Genomic DNA, 13734 nt, shown 5'->3' with positions numbered 1-13734 from the left:
CTTAAATGCACGTCTTATAACGTTATTTGAGCATACAAAACTTTTCTTTTCTAGCAGCTTTGCCTCACATGTCACTTTCAAGTAAAGTCTTTTCACTCGGCAGACATATTTGCACACTTATACACGCGAAACGCCCTTTAGGCAACTATAAAGGAGAAGTTCACTTCCAGAACCAAAATTTACAGATGATTTACTCACCCCCTTGTCATCCAAGATGTTCATGTCTTTCTTTCCTTAGTCCATAAGAAATTATGTTTCTTGAGGAAAGAAATTCAGGAGTTATCTTCATATAGTGGACTTCAATGGTGCCCCCAAGTTTAAACTTCCAAAATGTAGTTTAAATGCAGCTTCAAAGGGCTCTAAACGATCCCAGCTGAGGAAGAAGGGTCTTATATAGCAAAACGATCTGTCATTTTCAAAACAAATTAAGAATTTGTATACTGTTTAACTTCAAACGCTCGTCTTGTCTAAGTCTGTGTGAAGTCTGTTTTGTTCCCGGTTCACTACGGTCAATACAGTTAGGGTATGTTGAAAAACTGCAGAAGTATCGACCCAGTGTTTACAAAGTGAACATGCAAAGATGATCAAACGCCCTTTACAAAAACAGGTAAAACAGAGCTGTAGGACGATTTTGATGTTGAAGAAGAAAACGAGACGGGAGTTTTTCAACATACTGTATTGACCCAGATTACACAGACTACGCATGCGCATCACAGAGACGAGACAAGTTAAAAGGTATATAAATTGTCAATGTGTGTCGAAAATGGCCGATTGTTCCTTCTTCCTTGGGTGGGATCGTTTAGAGTCATTTGAAGCTGCATTTAAACTACATTTTGTAAGTTCAAACTTCGGGGCACCATTGAAGTCCATTATATGGAGAACATTTCCTGAAATGTTTTCCTCAAGAAACATAATTTCTTGTTGATTGCAGAAAGAAAGACATGACCATCTTGGATGACAAAGGGGTGAGTAAATTATATGTAAATATACGTGTAAATTTTAGTTTTGGAAGTGAACTTCCCCTTTAATTTTATTCGTTAGCACATTGTTAGATGTACAACTGCTGCCAGGTACATCTAATTAATATTAATATTAATATCTTTAAACCGGCATTACATTTCATAGCAGTATTCCTCCTCAAACTGAATATAACTGTGTTTACAGTATACCATGGCAAGCCTACAATTACTCCACAAAAAAAAAAAAAAAAATTAAGTTTACTCCACTTAATCAATTTAATTATTTTGAACATTTTGGTTTACAGTGTATTAGAATACTTCTTGTGTGCGCAAAGGAAACAAAAAGTAACAACTTTATTCAGCAATTTCTTCTCTTCTGAAAGGTCTTACAGGTTTGGAACGACATGAGGGTGAGCAATTAATGACAGACTTTTCCTTTTCGGATGAACTGTCTCTTTAACATAATGTCAGCATACAGTCTTCGAACAACATGAGGGTGAATAAATGCTGACATGGGGGAACTATTCCTTACATTGCTCTTTCCATAAAAAGTATGACATTTTGATGCATTGACACTGTTTTTTTTTTTTTTTTTTTTTTGTCTAGACTTAGAAAACTGTTTGATTGAGTTGTAAATCTACATGACCGTGTTTTGCTTGAACTGGAAAAAAAGTGCAACATACTTTACACTTGGGGCTTCTGGCAGATTTGTAGATGGGAAGATTGCAAGAGTGATTTGAATTTGAGAAAAGATAAAAAAAAGAGAGCAGGACTCCTTAGGCAATAACACTAGTCAACCTCCCTCTCTCCGTCTCCCCCTCTGTTCCATAGAGCGTCTTGTTAATCATTCTCAGGGCTGCCCTTTGAGGTTTCCTACATTACATATTGCTATAAAATCTTTATGTCTCGAGAGGATCTACAACTCTCTTACCGATAGGACCAGAATACAGAAAGAACATCACAGGAGAGAATCTATACAGTATTCAAAGGATGTACAGAGCGGTTCTGTTCACCTATGCCCTATAAGTGTTGTAAATGTAGAAGAATAGCAATATTATACATCTTGCACATGTTTGGCAAGAAATAATAAAAAAAAGGACAAATTAAATGGATAAAAAAGTGTCAAAAGTCAAAAGTTTACATGCACCTTACAGAATCCGCAAAATATTATTTTACTAATATAGGAAGGATCATACGAAATGCATGTTATTTTTTATTTATTACTGACCTGAAAAAGATCTTTCACATAAAAGACATTTACATATAGTCTCACAAGAGAAAATAAGAGTTGAATTTCTAAAAACGACCCTGTTCAAAAGTTTACATACGCTTGATTCTTAATGTTGTTACCTGAATGATCCCCAGCTGTGTTTTTGTTGTTGTTGTTTTGTTTAGTGATAGTTGTCCATGAGTCCCTTGTTTGTTCTGAACAATTAAACTGCCTGCGGTTTTTCAGAAAAAGGTCCTTTTAGCATTTTTGTGTATTTGAACCCTTTCCAACAATGACTGTATGATTTTAAAATCCACCTTTTCACAATGAGGACAACTAAGGGACTGATATGCAACTATTACAGAAAGTTCAAATGCTCACCGATGCTTCAAACATAATGCATTAAGAGCCAAGGGGTGAAAACTTTTTGAATTTGAAGATCAGGGTAACCTGAACTTATTTTGTCTTCTGGGAAACATGTAAGTATCTTCTGTAGCTTCTGAAGGGCAGTGCTAAATAAAATAAAAACAAGGCAAAACAAGAAAAAGGTACACATCTTCATTCTGTTTAAAAGTTTGGCTGGCCCCTGGCTCTTAATGCATTGTTTTTCCTTCTGAAGCATCATGCATTTGAACCTTTGAATAGTTACATATGAGTCCCTCAGTTGTCCTCAGTGTGAAAAGATGGATCTCAAAATCAAACAGTCATTGTTGGAAAGGGTTCAAATACACAAAAATGCTGAGAAATCAAAGAATTTGTGAGACCTGAAGATTTTTTCTGAAGAACAGCAGGCATTTTAAGTGTTCAGGACAAACAAGGGACTCATAAACAACTATCACTAAAAAAAATCAGCTGTGGATCATTAAGGTAACAACACAGTATTAAAAACCAAGCATATGTAAACTTTCTAAAGTTTTTTATAATTCAATGATGATTTTAACTTGTGGACTACATGTAAATTTCTTTTATGTGAAATAACTTATTCAGGTGGTCAGTACTACATAAAAATAACATGCATTTTGTATGATCCCTCTCATTTTGGTAAAATAATTAACATTTTGCAGATTCTGCAATCTCAACTGTATATATACACTTTCTTCATATTTATATTTATCTTTATATCTTTATATTTCTTAAATACATAAATGTATGTTTGTGTATTTATATGTATATTAACATACACAGTACACACATATATTATGTAAACAAACTTTTATTTTCGATGTTATTAATCATGATTAATTGATTTGACAGGACTAAAAAAGGTTATTCACTCAAAACAGATTTCTAATTTATTCCGCTATAGTTCAGTCTACACTTTAGAAAATTAGAAAAATGCATAATAACAATATTTCTGCTTGTGATTTCATGCTTTTGAACCCCACTGTGTATGTATATATATGCTGTCAAACCGATTAATTGTGATTAATCACATCCAAAATAAAAGTTTGTTTACATAATATATGTGTGTGTCTATTTATAACATATATAAATACGCACACATACAGGTAAATATTTAAGAAATGTATTAAGTATTTATATTTTATTTTGGACACTATTAATCACAATTAATCGAGTTGACAGAAAAAAAGTAGCTTATAAATCTAGCTAACATGGCAGTTACAAAAAAAAAAACTATAAGACTTTTTCTGATTATCAGAAAAAGAAAATAATAAAAGGTGTGTAAATCTAAAGTATTTTCAAATACAGAGATTTCACACAATGTTTATTTCACTACTGTTACAACACAGAAGAGGTGCTGAAAGTAAGATGTTGTTCTGAAGAATGAATAATGCCTGTTTTTGAAATTGAGCACTCGGCTCATGTCTTTCAGATTTGCTCGGTGATCAAGAATAGGAACACTTTTAATTGTTTGGACATCACAGACACAAAGCATCCTGATGGTTCACGGCTCACTGTCTGCTCTTATTTATATGCTCTGCTCATACAATGAGCCACAGCCTCCAGCTGACAATACACTGTCTGTTTATCATGACTGGACAAAAAATAGGAGGAGACAAAACAAAAACACTTTTCTCAATTCATCATCATCACATTCAATTTCCTTTGTGTGACAGCCGAGGCCTAATCACAGTGGAAGGTTGTTAATTTAGCTGTAAGAAGAACCATTTAAATACAAATGGACCCCTGGTCCCACTATAAGGGACGAGGAATAAACAAAATGTCACTGTTGATCGTGCCATAATAGGAAGGGATGACATACGGACATGTACGGTAGACATCTCTCAACTCCGTCCCCAATGTTGAGCTAATGGAGGTCAAGAGGCTTGAGGACACTGGGGACGGTGTAGACAACGAGAGGATGGAATATAACAATGTGCCGGCTCATCCATGAGTGGGTTGAAGGCATCAAGAAATTAGGACAATTACAGTTTAACTTCCCAATTACCGAACTTAATGCACCCTGGATGCAATTCTGATTTAACGCTTCATTTGGCTGCAGAATGCCAGCCCTCCATAATTTGATGAAACCTGACAGTCAATTTAGGAAGCATATTTTGGGAAATAGTTTTCTCTTCCACCGTCCCTTCGTATGCGTCTGAGCATAAACTGCCTAAAGAGATATTTCCGATTCTCTGACATGCAGGGTCAACATGCATCTATTGTTTTTTTAGGGGGCACAAGTAGCAATAATGGTTCACACTGTGCCTAAGACAAAATCTAACTAAAAAATGTGATAATAATTAAATAATGAATGCGATATAGCATAGCTTTTCAGTTAACTACGGCTATGTGTACAAAATGCTGCTCCATTTGAAAGCACCTGCTGGAGATTTACTACTGATTAAACAACCGGCTTCACTGAAAAAATGCACATAATCACCTTCAATTAATCGTGCAGCCCTAACTTAATGGTACGTATTTTGTGTCTTGCGAAAAAAATTCCTACAGATACGTTTTTGTCATGAGATCAGGTAGTTAATTAACATGAATGAAAGAAAGCAGCAATATTAGACTGCTGTCACTTTAACAGCTGCCCAGATCCAATATACTGTTACAAATGTGTTTTCTTCTCAGTTGTTAGCTTTCACTTAAGACCTAAATTACCGTATTTACGTGGACACTTGCAAAAACAGGCATTTTGACACATACAAGTGTGTGTATTTAACCGTTTAAGATCTATAAAGTGGCAAAAATAAATCCGTTCAATACTCCCATGCTCTATGAGCACTGTCTTCACATGCACGTGCCTCCCTGATAGCATTCCGAAACAGTCTTATAGAAATGAGTTTTCTTTCACTGCTGATTGCGCTTTAATGGCTTAAAATCACTTGTTTTTAACCACAATGCCTAAAAACGCATGCAAACAATTCATTTTCGTGACAACGTAGCACAGCAACGTCACATGAGCGTGTAACCACGATAAAGATGATAGTTCAAAATCTCCACCGGTCAACAAATTTCTACCAGTTAATCACGTCTGCTGGCATATTGCCCACCCCTAGTCATTGGCAATCATTTAATTGCCTACTAGCCTAATAAGAGCTCAAGCACACACAAAAAAAGCTTGCCACAGTGCGCCGGCAGATATAATACGTTTTAACAGTTTATTGATAAACTAGTGCTTTCTTTGGTTTCGGCTTAAGAGATGAAGTCGGCAACACTCGTCATCTCCGCAGTAGTGGATGCACCTGTATACGTGTTTCAAATGGATTACAAAATCTGAGAATATTTGTTTCCCATTTGAATGGGTTCATTTAAAAGTAGACATTTCACTCTCTATAGATAGTCTATCATATTCATGTCTGTAAGGCAAGTATAATCAAGTTTTAAAGTTTTGCATTCAAGTTTACAGAAACCGGGACTGAAGAAAGCGCCTACTTTTTGCTTTCATTATTTTACAAAAGCACAATGTTTGTTGTTATTGTGAGTGCATACAAAAAACAAAACAAAACAAAAAAAAACATAGAGTCTTTACAGAATTGAATGTAGTAAATGCGCTACTGTTCAACTTCCACACTTCACACAGACACTTCAATAGCGCACATTTTTCTAGGTTAACCTTAGATTGAGCTACCATGTAAAGTTGCTACTACATATATCTTTCAGATGAAAGCCCATATTTGAGGGCGATGAATGATAGGTGAGCGTTTGGATGTCCTGTCCAATGTACTATATTATTACATAGACCAGCCGTTTAACGATCTGTCCATCACAGACTGTGTGGATTCGCCACTTCATGTGGAATTTTTTTTCTGAGACTAAGCGACTAATAAAATTTTGGTCGACCAAGCCTCTTCTCGACGACTAACGGTTATTAGGGTGCAGTCCTATTAAATTCCATTCAAGATTCAGCATTGGTGACATGGACACCAGAAATTCTGAACTAATGCTCATCAACTAAACATATGCTCTGTCAATATGCTGACTGGCTGACTGCTTTCCCTGCGATTAACAACACTCATCCCTCAAATGTGATCTTGTCTGCCTATTATAAAATAAAGTTATCTAGAAACATTAAATAGGTCAATCAAACAGATCAATCTTCCAAAACTAGAAAACTGTACAGTACAAAACAATACAGACAAGGGGGCATACAAACACTCAGGGACAGTGTCCATCATAAAAGTTGGCAACACAGTGCATAACTACATACTACAGCCCTGACTGTCCTTCAGTAAAGATGACTGAGGGCCAAAGAGCAGAGCTGTGATGGACAAGCTAATAGTCCAGTGCATATCGCCAGCTATCATTCACTACACAACATGGTGAAACAAACTACTCTGTAAATCTCATCATGTGATGTCTCATACACTCCCCACTTCACACACAATCTCACTAAATATATGTTATTACCAAGCAGAGCAATTCAGAAAAGTGGTGTTTAGACCACACGACTCTGGTGAGCAGTCTTGTATTTTGTTCTCATAGTGGTAAACAAACAAACAGTGCTATAAAAAGTCCATTAATAAAGATGCTTTCCACAGAAAACAAATATTATTATAAAATATAATACTAATACTATTAATAATAATAATAATAATAATAATAATAATAATAATAATAATAAATAATTTGTAAAAGTATTTTCAAACAGTATTCAGTAACATATTAATTATTATTGTTGTTGAAAACGACTACGACAGCTCCTAATAATAGTAATTACAATTTAAAATTATTAATTGAATTTCAATTACAGGCTTTACACAGAAAATTATCATTATAAAAAATAATAATAATAATAATAATAATAATAATAATAATAATAATAATTAAAATTATTTATTTACTACATTTAATTACTAGTATCTTATTAACCACTTATTCAATTATTATTATTATTACTAAAATATATATTTAAAAGTTTAATAAATTAAAATGAAATGCTTTTCACATAAAAATATCATTATAAAATGATGATGATGATGATGATATATAAAATATATATTTATATATTAATATATTTATAAATATATATTTATTACAAATTAAAATGAAATGCTTTATGCACAAAAAATCATAAAACAAGTAATAATAAAAATAAAATTGATAAAGTATTTAAAAAGTATTTAATTAACTACATATAAAAATATATATATATATATATATATATAAGAGTTTAATAAATTAAATTAATTGCTTTATACAGAAAAATATCATAAAATGATTATGATGATAACGATGATATAAAATAAATAATTACAAATAAAAATTAAATGTTTTGTGCACAAAATATCATAAAGCTAATAATAATAATACAATTATTATTGTTATTATTTAATATGTAGTAAATTATATATTTTTTAAATACTACTAAATAAATTATCATTATAAAATATATATTAAATAGAATACATATTAAATAGTTTAATACATTAAAATTAAATGCTTTACACTGAAAAATGTCATTATAAAATAATAACAATAATAATATACAAATATGTGATTTACTACAAATTAAAATGAAATTATTATTATAAATAAAAAATGATTATTATTATTATTATTATTAATAATAATAATAATGATAATAATTATTATTATTATTTATGACAGTATTTGAAAAATAATTAACTTACTATTTAATTATTATTATTATTACTATTATTATAAAATATATTAAGTAGTTTAATAAATTAAAATAAAATGCTTTACACCGAAAAATTGTTTTCAAATAATAATGATTATTATTATACTAATACATAAAAATATTGAATTCACTACAAATTCAAACAAAATGCTTTATGCACAAAATATCATAAAGCTAATAATGACAATAATAATAACATTAATAATTAAAAAAAAACATTTATTAATTTAAAAAGTATTAATTTCAAATTTTATATTGTAACTTTATATTGTAACGAAATGTGATCATTTACGTTATGCAAACATGACTTTGCAATGAAACATATGGTTTAGTTCTTTTATTTATTTACTCATTTAGCTAAGTCTGTATTTTATGTTTGACACTAACTGTAAGAAATAAAATGCTTAATTTATGCAAATAATTTGCTTGTTGATTCCAGTGAACTACTTTTAGTCTCTGTACATCCAGTGAGGCTGAACACAGCCCTTCTGCCCTCACCTGCACTGATAAGTACAGATAGACCGAACTAAGAGTGACATTCTGTTCATGCTTAATTTCACATAGATGGTATAGAGTCAAACATGTAGCGGGAGAGAAGCCCAGAGGGGCGAGTCCACAATAAGAGCAGAGGCTTTATCCACATTCAGATTAGCAGTAAGAACATGCACAGCAGCCTTCACTGTGCTGCATGCTCATTAATAGATTAGCATCAGCGCCCAGCGCCACAGCCACGCTGCAAATTGTTATTGCTGACTGTAATCAGAAAATGGGTCGCAGGAGTGCCAGGGGATAGTGGCAGAGACTGGCAGAGCATAGAAGAGCAAATAAATGAAAGAGAAGGTGAGTGATCGTGAGCTGCGGGGACCAAGAAGAAGAGACTTAAAGTGCTATGTGAAAAAATCCTTTGGTCAGCATTATACTGCATATGACATTTTTAGGGGCCTATGATTCCGTGTTTTCTGGAATCCAGTCATAAAACTGGAATTTACTGTATAACGCGGAATGTCATGGAATTTGACAAATTTTGGATGAATAAATCAAAAATAGGTCAGTATACTTAAATCAAAATGTGATATGGACTAGTGCCTGTGAGTATTAAACTGCAAAAATAGTATCTAAATATGAATCCTGAATGTTCTGCGTTTCTGTGTGAATAAATGGCGCGTTTCATTTACTACACACATACTTTTTCAGCCTCTGCCACCTCAATATACTGCATGAGTACATGAACACACAAACATCATTTTTACAACTGCTAGAGAGTCACTTCATGAGAATTTTAAAGTTTCTTTTGGGGAAAAAAAAAACTATCGTCATGTCAGGATACAAACAGAAATTGAAAGGTCTTCACAACAACCTGTCAAAATAAAAGTTTGGTTTAACTTGAGGAAATTGTGACAGAAATATATTACTTAATGTATTCCTACTTCTACTACTAATAAAATTATTATTAAAACTATATTTTAAAGAAATATTTACCAGAATTGATTTACTAGAAAAATGTAAATACACACAACATTATTTCTGTAAGTAAATAAATAAATAAATAAATAAATAAATAAATAATAGCGCTGTTCAAACGATTAACTGGAATTAATTGCATCCAAAATATTTTTTTGGTTTATATATGTGTACGGTGTATATTTATTATGTATATAAAGACACACACATACAGTATATATTTAAAAAAAAATATTTATATGCATTACATAATTTATCTTATATATAAATATATTTAATATATAAACATAACATCTTGCATAATAAATATACACAGTACACACACATATATTATGAACACAAAAACTTTTATTTTGAATACAATTAATCATTGCCCAGCACAAATAAATAAATAAATACAGCAGGGGGCACTACAAATAAAATAATAATAAAATATTTTTTATAAAATCAGTTAATTAAAGATTCTTTAGATGAATTGAACGAAAATCGAATCCATAAACTTAACATAAAACAGAGCTGGTAAAAAATCAAACTGAATTTGAGGGGGGGCAAAACATATTTCATAGGGTATGGAAGGACAAATTACTCAAAATTAAATCTTTAAATAAATGTTGAAATAATATATTAATAATTAATAATTAATTAACGCATTTAATAATCAAATTAAGCATTTAATGATTTATTTTTATATATTTAAACATTTATTTAATGATTTATTTTTGACTAATTTGGCCTTCCATAATAAAGCCTTGGGAATTTTTTTTTTAAACATTTAATAAATTGTTGTTAAATTGTATAAGTTTAATGATTTCAGTAGCATGATAAAAAGTAACATGCATATTTCCTATTACAGCATGTACTCTAATACCATTTTTAAATAATTGTACTTATGCTTTTTTCAGCTACATAATTAACCATTTCAAAGACCTTCACTTGAGAACAGATTTCAAAAGTCCTTTTATTTTCATCACATTTAGATTACTTACACTGTAACCTTTAACCAGTTCTTCTGCAGACTCCATAAACAGCTTTCAATTAAAAACTTATAAACTGCTAATTAGAAGAGCACACATGAATGTATTAGCAAGTAAATCCTATACCGCCCACTCAGTTAACAAGGAAAAATATTTCGAAATTTCATCATACTTAGTTAACTTGTCTCTAAGAATTGCGATTTGACTATATTCTTTCTATAGAAACACTTCTGCATTGTTATACATGGAAATTCATTAGCACTAATTAGTTAAGTCCAGCTGTTAGCCCACACGCAAGCACAGAAAATGAGCAAATGTAACACTAATTCTCCTGAAACCAAGCCACGTTCAGGGGTGGTACTGCAGTTGAGCAACTGGGCAAACCGCCAAAAATAAGCGGGTTCAAACCGAGAGTGGGAGCGCATCAGGCACGGAGGGGTTATTAAGGTCACAATCCTATTCTATCATCAGTTTACCCGGTTATCAAGATACTTGACCCTCATTTGTTCCCGGTAAGATGTATCAGAACAGTTGGATAAAATTACATTTTACAGTATATTCAAGGTTTTAGATAACCTTCTATCACCCCACAAGTCCTTATTAGCATATATACTTTGCAGCACACACATACACACACGCTTAGATGATCTCTGTACCTGGTGTGTTGAGTAGGCGTGACATTCGGCAGGCGTAGGCTACGTGCTGCTCGCAGCGCTCAGCGCTGTTGGTTATAGCTGTGAGCTGCTCCATAGAGGCACTGTAGTTCAGCTGCAGCACCGTCCGTCTCTCCCGGCTGGAGCCAGTCACTGCTGTTTGTGCCGGTAGGCTGTTGACCACAGTCGTCCAAACTTTGTCCTCTAAAAAAAACACGGATACAATAATGGTCATAAATAGGGAAACTGACTGACACTGCAAGAAAAGCTGAGGGAAATATCTTAATATGTGTTAGAACTACACCATAAGTTTAAGCCATTCATGTTTGCAGAGATGCTAAAAATACTGCAAAATTACACTCAAAAGGTTGGGGTTATTAAGTTTATGCTTTTGAAAGAACAATTAAAAATAATTACTATTTAAAATAACTGTCTATTTTAATATATTTTGAAATGTTGTTTATTCCAGTGATGCAAAATACTTTTCAGCATCATTACTTCAGTCTTCAGTGTCACATGATCCTTCAGAAATCATTCTATAATGCTGCTTTGGTGCTTAAGAAATATTTCCTTATTATTATTATCAAATACAAACAGAAACTCACAGCAACTCACATTCTTCACAGCATCCCATCAAAATAAAAGTTTGGTTTAACTTTAGAAATATATTACTAAATGTATTTGTTGTAATTCTCTTACTACTGCTAACATTACTATTAAAATATAGTTTTTTAAAAAATATTTACCTGAAAAATTATTTACTGGAATTTATTTTGCATTAATCACAATACATCAATTTAGCATATTCAGGAAAATTACTGAATGTGAAATAATACACTTCAAATTTGACCAAAAACATTTTTTTCATTTTTTTCTGATGTTGACAGCATTTCCCCTGCAAGAAAAATAAATAAATAATACTACATGTACACAGATACATAAAAAGCCCTAAACCTACACTACCAGTCAAAGGTTTACTTTGAACAGTAACATTTTTATAGTTTTTAACCAAGCCAAGCCTGCAGCAAAAAAAAAATGTTTTTACTATTTAAAATATATTTACATATTATTATTATTATTATTCGAATATATTTTAAAATGTAATTTATTCCTGTGATCTCAAAGCTGATTTTTTTTTAGCATCACTATTACAGTCACATGATCCTTTTAATAAAATCCATTAATTAAAGATGCTTTTGATTATTAAAATTTCATGAAACCATTGAAATGAAACCCAAAAAAATAAATGGAAAACAAAAAATTGGTAAAATAAATAAATAAATAAATAAAACCGAAAAATATGATGCATAATAGAACACTATTTATTTGTAACAATGTGAAAGTCACTACTGTCATTTTGATGCATCCTTGCTGAATAGAAGTATTAATTTCTTAAAACAACAACAACAAAAAAAAATGTTTACTGACCCCTAACATTTGAACAGTAGTGTCTACCTAAAATGTTATTTTATAATCATATATTTTATCATTTCTTTTTATTTTTTTAATTACACACAGATTATAATTATTCATAATGAATAACAACTCTAAATTTTACCCAACTAAAAAGTCAAAATACATACTAATACTAATACTAAAAAAAGTATTTATTTATTTTTTATTTATTTTTTTTAAAGAAAAATCGGTAAACCTTTATTTTACTGTGTTCTTTATACGTTATATGTACTTACTATTACAATAACAATATTTTATGCATAATTACATGCAGTAACTCTAAGCCAAACCCTAATCCTAACCCTAACCATATATTAAGTACACGTAGTTAATTAATATTACTCAGTACTTATATGTATAATTACACTGTAACAAGGACACCTTAAAATAAACTGTAATCGAAAAAAAAAACAAGTTTTTCCTAGCTTTTTTAAACTGACATATGAAATCAAGAAATTTTCTCATTAAAGTAACGAGTAAGTAAATTGGTAATTACATAAGTAATATAAGTAATTAACTAATTTAACACATTCCGGTTCCATCTGTGCACTTTTGTTCATAGCAGTATTTTCTACCACTTATTCAAGTTTGATTTAATGCGATGTTTTTTATAAAAAAAACATGTTGTTTATATTATTCAAATCCACCTGATCCTTTAGCTATAATCTTTCCTTCCCACCTCAAAGAACCACAAGATTCACCCTTCAAAAAGCTGTTAAATGAACATAAGATTTCTGAAATTGACGGACACTTTCTTTTCAGAATGATTTTTGCTCTCTACCGTGTCCTCTGAGGGATTTCCCATGCTCTGAGATGACTACAGTTCCTGTCCTGAAATGATAACATTTTATGTTTCTACATGTAAGACTTCCATTTAATTTTATTTATTTCTTTTCAGATCAGTGGGAAGACGTGGACCTAGATTGATGAAATAATGCTCAGCAGGCTTGAAAACAAATGGGCTGAAATG

The 13734-nt window shown here is 31.4% G+C and overlaps 1 protein-coding gene across 1 annotated transcript in view; it reads right to left on the bottom strand.

Moving 5' to 3' along the window:
* Positions 1-13734, bottom strand: part of cntnap2a (contactin associated protein 2a) — a 488873-nt gene that overhangs the window by 166215 nt on the left and 308924 nt on the right. The window contains exon 13 of the mRNA XM_051098409.1: positions 11313-11513. Within this exon, the coding sequence (XP_050954366.1) occupies positions 11313-11513 (201 nt within the window). The remainder of the gene's footprint in view (positions 1-11312; positions 11514-13734) is intronic.

Source organism: Labeo rohita, chromosome 24 (assembly GCF_022985175.1).
Source record: "Labeo rohita strain BAU-BD-2019 chromosome 24, IGBB_LRoh.1.0, whole genome shotgun sequence".
Classification (NCBI taxonomy): domain Eukaryota; kingdom Metazoa; phylum Chordata; class Actinopteri; order Cypriniformes; family Cyprinidae; genus Labeo; species Labeo rohita.
This window is presented reverse-complemented; position numbering and strand designations above follow the sequence as displayed.